The 17,569-nt window shown below is 30.2% G+C and overlaps 2 protein-coding genes across 4 annotated transcripts; one reads left to right on the top strand and one right to left on the bottom strand.

The window, feature by feature from the left end:
* Positions 1-4,964: 4,964 nt before the first annotated feature.
* LOC118052144 (homeobox-leucine zipper protein HAT14) lies at positions 4,965-6,433 on the top strand. The gene is made up of 3 exons (XM_035062988.2): positions 4,965-5,365; positions 5,676-5,755; positions 5,894-6,433. Exons 1-3 carry the CDS (start codon positions 5,030-5,032, stop codon positions 6,099-6,101), a joined length of 624 nt encoding a protein of 207 aa, XP_034918879.1. The 5' UTR covers positions 4,965-5,029; the 3' UTR covers positions 6,102-6,433.
* A 4,961-nt stretch (positions 6,434-11,394) lies between these two features.
* LOC118052142 (protein trichome birefringence-like 5) lies at positions 11,395-15,756 on the bottom strand. Of its 3 annotated transcripts, none has more exons than XM_035062986.2 (5): positions 14,991-15,737; positions 13,892-14,084; positions 13,120-13,313; positions 12,251-12,409; positions 11,395-11,955 (listed from the first exon to the last, which is right to left on the bottom strand). In XM_035062986.2, the coding sequence occupies exons 1-5, from the start codon at positions 15,617-15,619 to the stop codon at positions 11,625-11,627; spliced, it is 1,506 nt and encodes a 501-aa protein (XP_034918877.1). In that variant the 5' UTR covers positions 15,620-15,737; the 3' UTR covers positions 11,395-11,624. The 3 variants fall into 3 exon arrangements, with proteins under 3 accessions (XP_034918877.1, XP_034918875.1, XP_034918878.1); XM_035062984.2 differs by having other exon boundaries at positions 13,120-13,325; positions 14,991-15,736; XM_035062987.2 differs by having other exon boundaries at positions 11,753-12,005; positions 13,120-13,325; positions 14,991-15,756.
* Between the last annotated feature and the right edge of the window lie 1,813 nt (positions 15,757-17,569).

Genomic DNA, 17,569 nt, shown 5'->3' with positions numbered 1-17,569 from the left:
GTATTTGCTCATTCAATAACGGAGAATCTGAAAACACAAATGCATGGTTTATATATTTCTCCCCTTTTGGTTTCGTATGCATGATCGATGATCATTATATGCAGTTGCAACCATGGAGCTCGCGGCGGAAGCTGGTGTATGCACCAGGCAAATAGGGGCCTGCGCTCCGTCTTGCAGTGATATATGTGCTTCGAAATATCCTAACGGTGGCAAGGGAGCTTGTCAGGGTGATAGCTGTGTTTGCTTCTATGAATGTGGGACGGAGAAAAGGTGCAACGTTGGTCTGGGTCGTTGTTCAGAGCAGTGCAGTGATGCGTGCTGTGCTGCAAAATGTGCTCAGCAAGGTTCTCTAAGTGAAGGGTTTTGTGACAGATTAGGTTATAATTATATGTGTCAATGCAGCTATGATTGTTCTTAAACCAATCTACTGATAGAATATTTCTCGTCGCATGTAAGGTTCGGCATCATTAAGAACTGGCTCGGAGATCATTTAATAAAACGCTGGCAATTTTAATTATATCTATTTTGTGATTCTCAATTTCAATATCTTTCTATCAGTAGATTTATATCATCTCATGTTCCAAAACTTAACTTAGAATTGCTGAAGCAGCATGGCTTCTCATAGATGTACACAACACAGGAAGAAAAACAGCAAGAACAAGTAATATAGAATTATTAAGCGTAATATATTTGATATCCTAAACTAAATATAAAAGAATAAAAATAACTGAGAAAAAATAACCTTTCTTAAAAAAACCTCTTGTATCAATCTCTTTGTGAATTTAAAATACTTGTTTTCAAGTTTAAATTACTCTTGCCTTGATCTTGTGTGTGTCTAATTAAAGCTTCCAAACCTCTTTTTTTCTTTCCTTTCAGGTTATAATAACTTTACATGTGAATTTCATTCTCTTTATGTTCAATTTTATATAAAAAAACTTTAAGTGACAAATAATTTCTTTTTCATGAGCTTGAAATGCAAACCTTTAACTCTTTTTGTCTACATGTGTTGTATTTTTATAACTCTCTCTTCAACAAATCTATCTTTTCTATAATATTAAATTTGTAATCAATCAAATCAATATAACTTAAATTAAAATTTTATTATTATTAAACACATTTTATATTTTCTTTGTACTCAACCTCTAATTTATCAATAACGATACTATTGATGACATCATCATGTTATTATTGTCATTGTTTTTATTATCATTATCAATATAATTATCATTAAAATAAACATAATAAATTTATACAAAATATTAATGCACATCTACCTCATCATAAATTAGATCACAAAAATCTCCTAGACATTCATCCCAATTAAGAGGTTACATCATCTATTTTCTTTTGTGAAACAAGTTTTCAAAGATGACCATAGTATGTGCGATGTATAACTCTCTCTCTAGTCCTTTAATTTTTTCTTTTTATTCTCTGTCGATTGATAGGATAATTCTTCAAGTTGTCTCGACAACTCTATCATTGATAGTTTCTAGATTAATTTTGTAATTTTTCTTTGCATGTTTTTTATCACTAGATACCAAGTGTCTATTTTCAAGAGATAATCTCTTCATCCTCTCCTACATGAGCATGTCCTATTTGGTGATTTCTTCTTGACTTGATTATTCAACAACATGCAAATAATTATCAAGAATATGTAAAGAAAAACAACATAATAAAGATAACAAGCACAAATAATACAAAATTATACCAAATAGGGTTAGTACCATATAGGAATTTTAACTCAAAATTTTATTATCAAATATTTCTTAAAACTAGTTTGCATATTAATTACCAAATTATAAAGCGCATGGATGTCCTAGTGAATTATAAAGAATAATTAATTTTAAGTGTTTAAATTAAGGTTCGGACTCAGAAGTTAAGAGAATATAGCAAATCAATCTCCTTCATTACCTCCCTACCTTTTCCCAATTCAAATTAAATCATGAGTAATGCACCAATCAATCAGTTGTAACACGAAAATGTCTTCAATATTTTTCTTCTCCGAGAAGATATTGAATGTAAACCTCTCTTTTATAATCAAATAAAATCTTTGGTGAGTCAATGCTTTGAATTTTTTTTCATAGAGTTTTAGTGGGCTGGATCTATGTCTACAACGTAATCATAAATATTCATAGCAAAGTAGAAGAATAAATAAGATGGAAAATGCTAGACCAGAATTAAAAATAATAATTTGGTGTGTTATTTTTTTTTTTTTTTCATATTCATGATTATTATATATATCTCGTCTAATTAAGACTTTTTATTTCAGTCATTCTCAATTTATTCTGTGTATGAACTGGGCTTCTGCTGGATGCCATCCCCAATAGCTGGTTCAGGCTATGAAAGCATATTCATGTAGGGTTCTATTTAAAATTATAGCAATGATCATAATTTAAGGTATTTTTTATTTAAAAAATTATTAAAATAATATTTTTTATTTTTAAAAAGTAATTTTTAATATCATTACATCAAAATGATCTGAAATCATAAAAAAAAAAATTATTTAATTTTAAAAAAAAAAATCAAAATTTTTAAGGACTTGGTTTGCACCGGATTTCCAAATAAACACTAAAACAACAATTTTTTTTTTTTTTCATTATCAGATTTATATTTAGTTGAGATTTAGCTTTATCAGTATCTTAATTTAATAAAAAAAAAAAAATGTTTTGATTCAAGATTTCCAAGGTGAACGAACCCACAGAGTTAAGCTAGTTTAATAAATATGAGAACTTTAGAGTAAAAAATCAATATTACAAGTGGGCAGTTTAGCAAGATCCATTCATTTCGAAATAATTAATTATGCCGTTTCTAGTGGATTCTTTCAACCCTATATATCATAATATTGGGTAAATTGCGTTTAATGGGCATAATTACTGGTGACTTCAACAGTTCAATTGCATTGACTGTGTAGATGGAAATTATTTATTTATTCATTTATTTTGCGAGTGTTTTGAAGAAATTTATATCACCCTTGACTCTCAATCAAACTATATATATTCTTAATAAAATTTGTAACCATCTTTATTAATTGAGAGATTAATAAATAAATAAAATATAATTCACCTACAGAATTTAGCCTCGTGACTATATTAACTTAGTGATAATGACCTTTTTTTTCTTAATAAAACCAAGAGGTCGTTGTTCAACTCCCCTTACGACGGGGAATTAGGCATCGTTTAACAAAAATCCTTCCAAGGCTTAACTCTTAAGACATCGTGTGTAGAATCTAGGATACACTGATCCAGTGTCGTTTTGTGCTCTCAAATTGCTGGCACCTGTTTTTGTATGCATGGAATCCAGGTTTCTCAAACTTTGGTGCTGTAAATAATTATAAAAAGGCTCTTGCAACTTGAACTGGTGTAATTTAAAGGAAAACCAGAAACATAAAATTACTATACAAATGTCTTTTAGATCATAAATACCCACAATAATGTGGACTTCCACCAAGACTTTGAGATATTCTTGGTTAAATTTATTTTTTGTGAAAACACATGAAAACATGCCCTGTTTATAATAATTTTCTCCATATATATCCTCTTTTTTTTCCTTTCTCGTAACAGTGCTCTAACTAAATACTATGCCTCTCAAGAAAACTATGCCCTCTCTACTCTTGTGATATCCTTGTAGGGATCCAAACAGCTAACCATAGCTCACCCAACTCGGTAAAATAAATATAAATAGGTGAGTTAGGTTATAGGTTAGTTCGAGTTATATAAATTTAAAAATCACTGAAGATTTATATAACTGTTAATTTTAGAGCTTAAAAAATTAGTCGATATACATGTAAATTAGCTTAGACACTCATATTAATTAAAAAAAAATCTATATAAATTAGCTAGATTTATAGTAGGTAAGATATGAAGTGAAACTATACCCAAGAAAAGTATATAGTAAAGGAAAATGATTTAATGGCACACATTTACTACATGGTGACCAGTGGTAGATCTAAACAGGTTGTATAGGAATTTTTTAATTGGAATTTATTGAAAAGGAAATATAACTTAACTTGTTACGTCTCCACTAGCCAGATATACTCTTTACTGCGAAAGCATCTTCAATATATTTAAAGCAAGTGCGCTGATGTTTGATCTTACCATAAACATTTTTTTAAATTTATTTATTTTTTGTTGATATATTTATAAAAATAATATTCTATAAAGAGTGTGTTTGTAAGGAAAAGTATACGCAAATACAAAAGGTTATACATATATAGAAATCAATGACTGGTATCATATATATAACTGATTTACTTCCCATATATATGTGATGAGAATTATCATATTAAATATTTTATAATATACATATATAGAAACTAATGTTTTTATAGCCTTATTCCTCGAATAAATAACATCGAGGATGAAATATCATATGTTTTTTAATTATATTTTATTAAAAAAAAGTATAGAATATAACTAATAATACGGGTTTTTACTCGTATATGTCAGAATCAAATCATGATCGGATTTTACAATTTGCATTTGTACTACAAAGATCTAGATGTAATTATTAACTTGATTCTAAAGAACACTGCTGGTGCTGGGCATCATCATATGAACATATGATTAGTTGTGTGGATATACATAGACAAATTGACTCCAAATTCAAAACAAAGAATTCTTTTGTTTTCTTAAACAGGGAAAGTGTTTGGTAATTCAAGGTCTAGCTTGTGGGCAAAAGACTAAAATCAATCAAAGTCTAGAAGTAATTAATTATTAATTAAAATCCCGTGGAAATCGCGAAGTCAAACATGATGTGGCTTTGAAGGAGTTTTGGTCTCCCTAAATGGGGTCATAGCTCTAACGCACGCCATTAATCCCTTTTCATCACATACATTTATATTGATACTCTATTTTAGTTGTCATTAGTACAATAATTAATCACACAAAATATATTTAAAATCATTTATATATTCCTAAATAACATCCAATTCAATCTTGTATAAAGTCACATCCTAACCCCTTCTTTCCATTTGCCAATTATATTCATCGTCTCTTTCTCTTCTGTCCTCTCATCTCTCTCAGTACTGGACATGGAAGCAGAAGGATACTGTGACACAAGACTCGGGCTTGGACTCGGTGGTGAAAACCATGAGCCATGGCCGCAGAAAAAGAAGGAGAAGCCCGCTGTACGTTTAGACCTCTCATTTACACTGTGCCCGAAAAACGATGCCATGGATATGGATCATCATGACAAGGCGGAGGGGATATGTTTCAAGTCTGAAGAAGATGAAGAATATGGAATTAAGAGACGTGATGATTCCATTGATAGTAACATCGATGGTTCTGGTAGAAAGAAACTCAGGCTTACAAAAGATCAATCCAGCTTGCTCGAGGAGAGCTTCAGAAGGCATACCACTCTTAATCCGGTACCCTTTTGACCAGCTCTTCTTGTCTTTTTTTTCTTTTCTTTTCTTTTCTCTTCCCTGGGCAGTTACTTCCATCTCTTGATCTTGATAAGATATCAGAAAATTAAATATATTATAGTTTGGAAACTTTAATTTTTAAAATTGCAAAGTTCTTCATGCATGAACTTCTTATAAATCCTTGATCCTGCTATCAAAAACTTCAAATTAGGATGCCTGTAATATTTGCTTTGTTTATTATTTGTTTAATTACCTCTTGTTATTTAATTTATTTATCCAGTGGCTTGATGAAATATTCACAACGTGCATGCAGGCTCAAAAGCATTCACTTGCCGAGCAATTGAATTTGAAGCCAAGACAAGTTGAAGTTTGGTTTCAGAACAGGAGAGCAAGGTAATGTTCATAACTCAGTTTGTACATTAAATTCCACGATATCTTTGTTTTTTTTTCTTTCGGTTTCTTTTGGGTTTTCAGTTTCTTTTCTGTAGTTAAAACTACTCCCAATAATGACAACAAAATAATAACATGCAGGACCAAGCTGAAGCAAACAGAGGTAGACTGTGAGTTCTTGAAAAAATGTTGTGAAAGTTTAAGCAATGAGAACAGAAGATTGAAGAAAGAACTGCAGCAGCTAAGATCACAGAAAACGGGACGATCATCGCCATTACACACTCAGCTTGCCAAGGAAGGCACAATTACAGTGTGTTGTTCTTCATGTAAAGGAAAGTTTCACGACTAACCAGAAAAATGTAGCGGTTTTTGACATGGTCCATGCGAGCTAGAAAGCAATTTTAATTAATTGCAAAGCGGCTATAATGGCGGTAGAAGATTGATGATTTTAGCAGGTTTCTTATAGATGAGAAATTGTTATCAACACTACTTGGTGTAAATCAGCTAGTAGTCAGAATTAAAATGCCAAATAATTTGAAGTGTGGAATGGTTGAAGGGGGCAGGGTGTGCCCCAAGTCTTCTACTGAATAGAAAAGAGAGCTTGTGGTGGAATAACAGAACAATTTGTTTGTGGAATTCCGTGGGAATTAAATTGATCAACATCCTTCTACACGGCTTGATTTTGACCAAATTGTTCTCTTATATTTTTTCTCTCTCTCTCTTACAAATGTTGAAAAATAACTCTTATTAAACTCGACCGGATATATGATTCAGTTCATAAATTAAGCCGATAACCTCAAGTTATTTCAAGGACAGTATTATTTTAAGATTTAAAAAAAAATTAAAATGATACCATTTTAAAAAATTACAAAAATCAAGTCTTAACAAGATCAACTAAGTTTAAAAAGATCAACTTTTATCTAATTTAATTTAAAATACAACCTAATAGTTTAAATTGTTAAGTGAGGTTCCAAGATATAATTTATATTGTTCTCTAACACACTCTCTCAAGTGAAAGCCCATTGAATTTGAAATTTACACAAATCCATATTACTTTGTAGTTGATTTTTATCAAATAAATGGAGATGTTGAAATTCGAACTCGTAACCATTTGATCTCTGATACCATGTCAAAAAATCATCTCAATCCAATAACTTAAACTGTTAAATGAAATTTCAATATATGATTTATATTATTCTCTATTACTACTATAAAAAGAAAAATAAATCAACATTATATATTTCATAATGAGACTACGTTGTGAGAGGAAAGTTTTGAGAGGAAAATTCATTGAAGCTTCTATTAAGAAGAAAACTAAAACAAAAAAGAAAATATCATACTAAGTTCCATAATATTAAGTGGCAATGCAAGGAAATAGATATAGTCAAAGTTGTCTTTCCTTGAATCCCTTACATTAAATAAAAAAAAAAAAAAGAGAGAGAGAGAGATGAAGAAGAGAAGAAGATAAGTGAAGGCTGTCACCGTATGTCAAAAGGGAAAAGATAGAATTTTAAGGTGTTTAAGGATTTGCAAGTCAAAATATTAAATTGGAAAGGCATTGATCAAACTGCCAAAAAATCAATTAAAATATTTAGATTCTGTTTCTTTTGCGGAAGATATTTGTATGAAACTATTATTTATTTTTTAATTAAAAGTATATTTTAGTCAACTGTTGAATAATATATATATATATATATATATATATATATATATATTAATATTAATACCAAGAAAAAGAGAGAAGATTCTTCTTAGCAATATTAACTTATTATATGTATCAATACCACCATGACACCACCATATAACCACCGTTCATCATCACTCTACTATTACAGCCACTACAATCACTATTTTATTTTTAATATTTTTAATATATTTATTATTTTATTATCATCTTATCATAATCTTGTACCACTAATATTGACTACCATCTCCACATCACCGTCATCAATCACGGTTTTATTACTAAAATAATTATTATTTTATCATTATCTCTAACATTATTACTAATTATCACTACTTATACTATAATAATCATTTTAATCACAAACACTGCAATTTTTCTTATCTTATTACCATCATACAAAAATCATTAATGAAAAATATATAATTTATTTTACAGAAAAAAAAACATTTCAAAAATGAATATAACTTATTTGTTAAAAAAATGTTTTTCATGAAAAATGAAATTATACATTTTTCATAAATAAGACTAACTATTGAAATAAAGGAATGTTACGAGTGAAAACAATTCTCTCAACAAGACTATAAAGAACTTTGTTAGCTATTTCTTCTTCTATAATTAATTAACATTGGTTGATTAATTTTATTTTAAAAAAAATATATTTTTTTTCTTTAAATTATATATTTTTTGATGTTTTTAGATTATTTTGATGTGTTAATTTCAAAAAATAATTTTTTTAAATAAAAAATATTATTTTAATATATTTTTTAAAAAATCACATTCATAATGATTAGAATAACAAAAAAACAGATGATTGACAATTACTAACAACTCTCATGTAAATTCCATGAGGATATCTTCATATAAATTCTAAACTATTCCTTACATGTAATGCTGAGTAAATTAAATCTTCCTTAATCTAAGTGGATGCTCGAAGGATCAAAATCTGGGAATCTTATTTGGAGGTTTTCATTAGTCTAAGAACAGGATCATCCCTAGTCTATAGTCCACGCTTATGAGGCCTTTTGTTTACACAAGAAAAATAATAATAATACTGCCTTTAACCACGCAATTGATCACATCATTGTCCGCAACAAAAAAAAATTATTGTTCATGTTTAAAAGTGTTTGGATATGTAATTGAAAACATAAAAATATATTAATTTAAAATAAAGAAAAAAATTAAATTTTTTTAAAAGTATTTTTAAAATGAAAAAACAAAAAACAATAAAAAACAGAAAAAAGTTCTTATAATATTGTTCAAGATCCAATACTATTTCCAACAAAAAATAAAAGAAAAATAAATAAAAATTGTTCATTGACATGAGTGACACGAATGAATGCTTAATCCATACCAGAAAATTTAATATGGTGTGCCTAATGGAAGGTGCACTGCCCCAATCTCTCAAGCCCCACCCACCTTTAGGTCATGAGTGCCGAAGTAATCCACCAAAATTACAATAAGCTAAGTTGCATTCATTCCTTAGGTATCATATATATAATATATATATATATATAATATATATAGACTAAGGTCCCCTACAATTCCAAGTTTGAAGGGGGTGACATTATTAATAAATGATGCTTCTAATTAATTAGTAAATAATTTCAACCGTATAATTAATTGATCCAAATTATTAGTAGCACATGCCTTGTCCAAATTATTTGCTGATAGCTCCTTGAAAACCTTGGAATGTAGTGGGATTTAAATGATTTAATTCAGTTCTAATTATCAAGTCGTGGTAGGTTTAGTTTCTTTAATTTCCTTGTAATCTAGTTTACCAACCTATAGAGCAGGCTAATTAAGTAAATGAAACCAAACTCGAACAATATTGTACTTCCTATTAATTGAGGAATTTAAAAGGGGTTTGTTTTTTCAAATCATAAAGTGTATTGGATAAAAAATAATATAAAAAACAAAAAAAAAACAACACAGAATACTATTAAATAAAATTATTATATAAAAATCTTAATTCAAGATTTTACTATTTAATATTTCCACTAATTAAAACTCAATATCATTGGCTATAGCTATTGTGATTAAGAAAAATAAATTAAATTGTTAAAATTAATAAATTAACTAATTATCTAATACATAATTATTGTTTCTAAACTAGTTAAATATTTCTAGAACTCATCAACATTTTAAAATATGCATGGGTTCGGCAAGCCTATTTCCATAAGCATTTAATTAATTACACGAAAAATATAATATAAACGATTCATTATATAAGACAAAGAAATTCACTCCCATAACTATGAAGTTTGACTTCAGCATCTAATTTTTCTTTATAATAATAAAGATTGCTTAATAAGTTGCTACATCATTAATAAGGTTGGCACCATGACGCCTACCATGATTATAACTTCTATTAATCTTCCATCAAATCAAATTGATGTAGAACTATAGAGGCTAAGTTGTAAAATTAAGTTAGTTGAGGGACCAAATTTATTTTTTTAAACAATAAAGGGTATTTTCAAACCAACCTGCATATCAAGCAAAATTAAGTCCTCTTTCTGAAGGATCTTACATATGCACCCTCCACATCGGTTTAAGCATATTTGGTTCGTGCCTGTTTGAGAGTGCTTTTTAAAAGTATTTCTGAAAAAAATTTTTAATTTTTTTTTACTTTAAATTAATATGTTTTTGATATTTTCAAATCATTTTGATGTGCTCATCTCAAAAATAATTTTTTAAAAATAAAAAAACATTATTGACACGTGTTTTTCTAAATAAAAAGCAACAACAACCACACTCCTAAACACCCTGCGATTACTTTTCAAGTGTTTTTCACTTGAAAATGTATTAAAATAATATTTTATTTTTTATTTTTAAAATTTTTTTTTGACATCAACGCATTAAAATGATCTAAATATACAAAAAAATATTAATTTAAAGTAAAAAAATTCAATTTTTTTTTCAAAAACACTTTTAAAACATAAAAATAAATAAGACATTAATATATTTAGAACAACTTAATAAACTCTCCTACATGCTAGCATAAAGGTTTTGGTGCAGACGAGTTAAACGATTCTGATGGTTCTATAAAGCATAAGCTTAGTATTTAGAACAATTTTTTTATTATTATTATTTTTAGTTTAATTTCAATTTCTATATTATGTATCCTTTTCTATTTATAGTCTTTCACATTGTAAATATATAAAAAAAATTATCTATTTAAAGATTTGTAAAATCTTCTAGACAAGCACATGAGATTGTAGACAACTATTTAGAAATAAAACATGAATTAAGGTTACGTGTAAAAACCCTTTCCGAATTCATTATAGACAACATTAGGTGTGAACCTAGAAAATCAAGAAAGTGATAGTTGTAATATATGCCATTTTCAAGTATCCTTGTTTAAATCCTCTTTCATAGCATTATATTCGGTACTATGCGAAATACCTGGTTAGGAAAGGATTTAATATTTATATTCAAAGACTAGTTCAAAAATATTCTTCATCAAGACCAAGAAAATTACACACACAGAAACGTGAAAAATAAGAATATTGGAATTATAACATGTTTATATTTACAAGCATAAAATAAGTCAAATTTCTCTTGTTAGAAAATAAGCAGCATGTCAACGTTTCTTGGAAGCTTGTCATCCTGTTCACTTGTTTTGCTAAGATCACTGGATAAAACTAAGTCCAGATCTTGACCCAAAATGACAGCACTCATTCTTGTTGTTACCTGGTTGACTTTTCTTGCGGGCAAAAACCGAAATATTACTCCGATAAAAAAAAAAAAAAAAAAGGTAGGTTGACCAAGCAGCTGAAAGCCTGAAACTACAATGTGAACATATATGATGGACCCTTTCATGGTCCAAGGGCGAGAAGCAGGGTCTGGTGGCAACAGCTTTAAGCTAAGGCATTATTTCGTGGAAACCTTCTCAGAGAAAGGCCCACCACAGAAGCAACCTCAAGTGTTGAAGAGGCAAGACCTGAAGTAGTCAAACTTCTCCAATCATCAGTAAACCTTTCACATATGCGTATATGTTTCTATATGTGTATGTATATATCATGCACCAATAAATGGTTGTAAGAAATAATATTTTTCCATGACTTGCAAATCCAGAATTCACATTGCAAGTCTTGTACAGCACAAAACTTGGAATTCTCCGTACCTAGTCGAAGTAAAACTATACAAAAATTTCCCTGTTGAAAATGGGAAGCAAAGATTGCTGTTTCAACTCTTGGAAACTGTTTGTTGAAGCAAAGTCGCATATATCAGCTCATTCCATGCATCAGGGACGCCTGGAACACACCAATGGCTGCAGTCTTGGCGCCTTGTTGAAACCTTTATCCCTGCAGTTGCGTTCTTGCCAAAGATTGATGGATGTCCATCCTTTCGAAAATTGGTCAACCTTGTTACATTTAGTAGCGTAACTGGATTCTTCATTTCCTGGATTACCTCCTCTACTATCTTCATTTTGACAGGATAGTTGTTGAGAATTGCGCCACTTAAAACTGGTTCAGTCTCTCCATTGCATGTCCCTCCTGAATCCCAGTCCCCACCTCTGCTTGTTGGAAATAATGTGGAAAGGAATAAATAATTGAGTATTCATAACTGTTTCAACAAAACATTTGCTTTCTTCAAGAAAAGTTCCGAATATAGAAAGAGTGACAGAGACGATCTATGCTGTGACTACTAATTAACAGACTCCAATATTAAATAAACGAGTTTTCCACATTTCTTAATGCTGAAGAAAAGGAAAATTGAGTAAAATATACTCTCTCCTCTATCCTGTTTATAACATAAAAAAAATCTAGGGATGAAAGACCAGTTGGAAAAAAACTGAAGCAAAAATGTACCTGAAATGGGCCGAGGAGTATCCACGATAGAACACTAACTGCTTTTTCGGATCCACATTTTGGTCAATCCATTTTGCCCAGGTCTTCAGAGCCCTTCTGTAAGCCTCAACTGCATCAAACTTTGGATAGAGATAGTCACCTTCTTTATAGTAATTTTTCCTGCACAATTAAGCGGTATCTGTAACCTTCTTATTGCAAGTTCTAGACACACACGCGCGCAAATAATTAAGAGAGAGCAAACACGTGATAGACACAACCTGCAAGGACATACTTTACTGAATGGGACTTGTACCATTATGATTTCATAGTTAAAACACATGCTTAGATATTTATAAATCAACTAAACTAAATAATCTGGATACAAGCTAAGGTTCATACAATAGAATTTTCCTGCAATATGCAGGGCATAGAATTGTTACCAGAAGGGACTAATTTCTGGTCTCAAAAATAGGTAAAAAGTGATTCCTGCACAAATCTCACCTTTTCTTTTTGTTCAATACTAATTTCGTTGTTTTTTTTGCTATTAACTCCAAAAAGAAAAAAAGAGGACCAAAGTCACTTTCAAACTAGAAATAGCAGAGCGGGTGCCATTTAACCTAATTAATAAAGCCACTTGGTGACGTCCCAATAGTCCAGAGTTAAACCCCACTCACATATTTGTTAAGAAAGAAAAATCTCATTCCACATCAATGGGAGGGATCATGGGAGTGGGAGGATGGCCATTGTCATTCAACCTAACTACTGGGCAAAAAAGAGCGGAGTGAAATAATATGAACATGGGAAAATACTATCCTGTTTTAATGATATAACAAATCCACAATTTAAGTTCTATCACAATTCAAAATATAATGACAACAATTCAAACATACCCTCGAGCTGTCTTTCCATGTGTCCACCAGTGCCCAGTATTAAAAACCAGAATGTCAGCCCTCTTCCATCGGCCAGCTGTCTTGTCAATTACATCTATAGATAAAGTTGGATTTGAGCTTCCTTGTGCATTTATGCGCACCCCTTCTTTCACAAGGAAATGTGACCTCACAAATTCCACAGTACACTCATAATCCTGCCCAAGCACCTATTAACATCATTGACCCGTTTTTTTTTTTTTTTTTTTTTGAGGTTAGAATAAACAATGATGACATGCTGTATTTACAAATTATGTTTTTATGAATAGATTGTTGTATATCCAGACGGACTCTTGTGGATTCCAATGAGAGAGAGAATTTATGTGTAAATGACAAAACCCAGTTACGAAACCAATAAATTTTTTGAATGAGAAACAAATGAGAAAATAATTTATAAAGAAATTTTTTATGCAGGTACAGCAGTTTTATATTAAAATACATGCAAAATTTCGAAGTGTTTCCTAGAAGAAATGGATGATTCCCAAAAAGGACAAGGTATCATTGCAGCCATGCACACCTATCACCATTCATATCTGTAAGAAGTATGTGCTCAAGAAAGAATGCATCAACTAAATTTTTGGAATGTTGCTGGCCTTTTCTGACCCTCTATCTTTGCTCAATTTAACTACTATAACATTGGTTAATGCTATATTATGCTCTTGATAGAGGATTAAACAATAGAAACAGCATAAAGAAACTATTGAAGCAGTATAATTATATAAAAATATATGATTACCACAAATTTGAAAACATAGTAGCCTCTTCCCTTTGTTATCTTGTTGCCATGGATCTCAAACATTTTGCTCTTATCAGGCAGGCCTTCACGGAGGAGACATAGCATCGATTCAAACTGATTTCGATTCATGGAGTCTCCAACTAGCATGAGCCTCTTCCCTCTCAATCTTGTCAAGAAGTCTGTTGCATTAAACCTACGAGTGAAATGCGAATGCAGAAAAAAGAATTGCATTTCTGATAAATATGTAACATTATTGAAAATAATGAGGCTCAGCATAATGTAGTTAGTATGTATCAAATGTGGCCAAAATCACTTTTGCTTAAATAGTCTGGAAAAAATTGTCACATAGAAGAGAAGCTAGGATTTATTAGTGGCAATGAATAGTCCAAGTTAAATGAGTGAATAAACACACACATGCATATATTTACACATACAGATTAACCGAAGACAGACATCATTATCTATACCCATTATGCTTCCATCATAATTAAGTATTATCCTACCTTATTTCCAAGGACTTGGACTCCAATTTCATTCTTATGTAAATGAATTTAAAGGAACGGATAGTTTTAAGAACCTTGGCGAACTTCTGCTTGAATGACGGGAATACATGATAAATTGTAAAACCAACGCAGAAGAAGGTGCTCTAGCATATAAAATTTCACTTACACCACCAAAAAAGGTCCATAAAAAAGAAGAAGAGAGAAAATAAGCACCGGGAGACTGAAGTTTCACTACACGCATACTAGAATTAGTAAGCATTACACCAACAAACTCACTACTTACAACAGCAATATACAAGCTGTAGGAACCTAGGAAATAGCAAGATAATCTTGCAGCAAGCCACTAAGGTTGGGAAGTAGACGAGAGTAACATTTGGAAAGACAAATAAGGCACAAGATTGCAGACGAAAGAATTGATTGCAAAAGCAACCAGCGATCTCCATTTCTATAAAAGTATAAATAATATCACATTGTCTCAAAGGCCAAATTTTTGCAATATCTCCTAAATCATGACATACAATTACATTGTGCACCTAAATAGACTATAAAAACAATTATTACAAACAATTTAAGTTAAAAAAAAAAAAACCACAAACCTTGGAAGATCACAATCATAAGGCTTCCAACGCCATTTAAGATAATCAGAATCTTTCCTTCCATTGCCTTGGCAATCAAAGGCCTCATCAACATAAGGACAAGAACCAGCTTCATAAATCGGATACTCTTCATCTTTCACCCAAGTACCCATATAAAGATCACAACTTTTCAAACTCGCCATCAACTTATCATCACCATTACGATCCAAATCCGCACCAGACTCCAAATTCCCATCTAGGTCCTTCTCGTTTTCACTAGAAACCTCCACATTTGTTGATTTATCACTCGAACCCCCACCAGACTCAAAATCCCCATCTGGGTTGTCTTTCTCATTTTCAGCAGACACCTCCACTTTTGTTGAATTATCACCAGTTTTGGACTCAATAGTCTCATTTCGAGAAACGGGTTGGTGAGCCGCTGAGTCAACTGGTTGTTCTGAGTCAGGAAGGGTGAAATTGGGGGAGGAAGTGAGGGGGGCAGTAGCTGTTTGTGGAAAGAAATCTCTGTAGAAAGAGAGAGAGGGCTCAAGAGCTCGTTTGTTGAAGAGGAGAACTGTAAAAAGGAATGAGGCAAGAAATATTGAGGTTATTACAGCGTAGCGGTTGTTGAAAGAAGAGGAATTTGCCATGGTTTTGTTTTGCTGGATTTGGAGAACATGTTCTGTTTTTCTTGTTGACAGAGGAAAAAGATTAAAAAAAGGAAAAAAGGAGGGACTTGTAGTTGAGAAGAGAATTTTTGGTCTGGGGTTGGGGAGTTTTCTTATGGCTCCTAGCTCCTTGGGCTTGCAATTTTGCTGGGGAATTTTGTAGTTCGGGAATTAGCCCAAATGTTCTTATTCTCTCCCACAATTAATTTCTTCCGACCTAGACCAAGCAATTCATAATCTTATTTAAAAATATATATTTATATATAGTGTTTTAATTTGAATTAGAAAAAAAATTGATTCAACCAAACTAGCTAGTTGAATATGTTTGAGTCGGGTTTTAAAACAAATATATGTTTATAGTTTCAATTATACCTAGTTACTTGTAATGTAGGGAGATGAAATTAATTGAAGCCATAGGAATATGTTTACCCCTGCAAGAAGAGTAAAAGATATGGTCCGTGAAAACGAGAATGTATATAACGTCTTGTTCCTCAATCTAGTTAGTTGCTAAAATTTTGTATGATGAGCTCAAGTTATTAGTGATTTTATTTACTCAATTAAACCCGGTCTAAATCTAATTAGATCAAATTAAATATTTTTTAAAAAAAAATAATATTTTTTTTTAATAAAAATAATTAATTTAAATTCACCTGATAATCAACGAGTGAATCTCATAATTCAATAACCCATATTTATTTCTCAAGTTAAGTGTGATAGGGTACATGTCAAGCATTTAATTTATTCTTATCAAGATTTAATTAACAAAATACTAAATGATGTGACTAAATTATTATTGCCACAAACACTATATATTGTGATAGTATTTTTTTATTTTTACTTTTTTTTCTCTCAATATAACTCTTGACAACCTAATTTTTTTTAATTTAGTATGTTTTTTAATTTTATTCTTCTAAGTTATTTTGAGAATTATACTTTATAAATTTTTTTTTTTTTATTGGGTTATATATTGATCTCATGAAATTATATTTGTTTTCTTGATTTTGACCTACAACATTAAATTTGTTGGAAGTGGTGCTTCTTAATTTTTTTTATGAATTTATCTTGATTTCATGATCCAAATTACAAATTTAATGAGTTAACCTAAATGGACTCGAATTGATTTTTTTTATTTCCTTTTCTAATTGATTTTTATTTTATTTTTATCATTCAACATTAGGTTAGTTGGAAATTGGACTTCGTAAATATTTTTTATTTACTTTTTATGAAGTTATCTCGATCTTATGACTTAAATTATGAGTTTGACAGATTGACTCGAGTTGACTCTATTTATTTTTCTAGTCCTTTTTAAATGAATATTTTTTTAAAGATTTGCTTTGTAATTTTTTTTCATGGAGTTATTTCGATTGGGGTAATCTAGTCACGAGTTTGATAGATTAATTTAAGTTGATCGGATTTTTTTTTGTCCTTTATAATTGAATATGTATTTTTGTTCAATTTCACCCTCCAAAAAATTTAATTTTCTTTTTCTTTTTTGTTATTTAGTTTTTCTTTTCAATATTAGGTTGTTTGAGAATTTAATCTTCATAATTTTATTTATTTATTTTATGTGAGTTATCTTGATCTCATAAATTTATTTTTTTTCATGATTTTATCCTTCAACATTGATAGGTTAAAAATAGAGTTCTATATTTTTTTTATTTGTTTTTCATGAAGTTATCCTGGTTTTATGACCTAAGTAACGAGTTTAATAGGCTAGCCCAAGTTAACTTGGGTTGTTTTTTTTTATCTTCGATTTAATCTTTTAACATTAGGTTGGTTGGAAATAAAGCTTTATAATTTTTTTTTTATTTGCTTTCTATAAGGTTAATTTAATCTCATGACCTGAGTTATGAGTTTAACCTGTTAACCCGGGTTGATCAAATTAGTTTTTTTCTTGTTATTTTTTTAATTTAATATTTCCTTTTTATTTCA

This window comes from Populus alba, chromosome 18 (genome assembly GCF_005239225.2).
Source record: "Populus alba chromosome 18, ASM523922v2, whole genome shotgun sequence".
Classification (NCBI taxonomy): domain Eukaryota; kingdom Viridiplantae; phylum Streptophyta; class Magnoliopsida; order Malpighiales; family Salicaceae; genus Populus; species Populus alba.
This window is presented reverse-complemented; position numbering and strand designations above follow the sequence as displayed.

Excerpts from the sequence above, each read along its gene's own strand:
- LOC118052144 (XM_035062988.2), top strand. The coding sequence starts at position 5,030 with ATGGAAGCAGAAGGATACTGTGACACAAGACTCGGGCTTGGACTCGGT. Across the intron at positions 5,366-5,675 it reads GGCATACCACTCTTAATCCG|GCTCAAAAGCATTCACTTGC; the intron begins GTACCCTTTTGA and ends ACGTGCATGCAG. Across the intron at positions 5,756-5,893 it reads TTTCAGAACAGGAGAGCAAG|GACCAAGCTGAAGCAAACAG; the intron begins GTAATGTTCATA and ends AATAACATGCAG.
- LOC118052142 (XM_035062984.2), bottom strand. The coding sequence starts at position 15,619 with ATGGCAAATTCCTCTTCTTTCAACAACCGCTACGCTGTAATAACCTCA. Across the intron at positions 12,410-13,119 it reads CATGGAAAGACAGCTCGAGG|GAAAAATTACTATAAAGAAG; the intron begins GTATGTTTGAAT and ends TTAATTGTGCAG. Across the intron at positions 11,956-12,250 it reads TACTCCTCGGCCCATTTCAG|AGGTGGGGACTGGGATTCAG; the intron begins GTACATTTTTGC and ends TCCAACAAGCAG.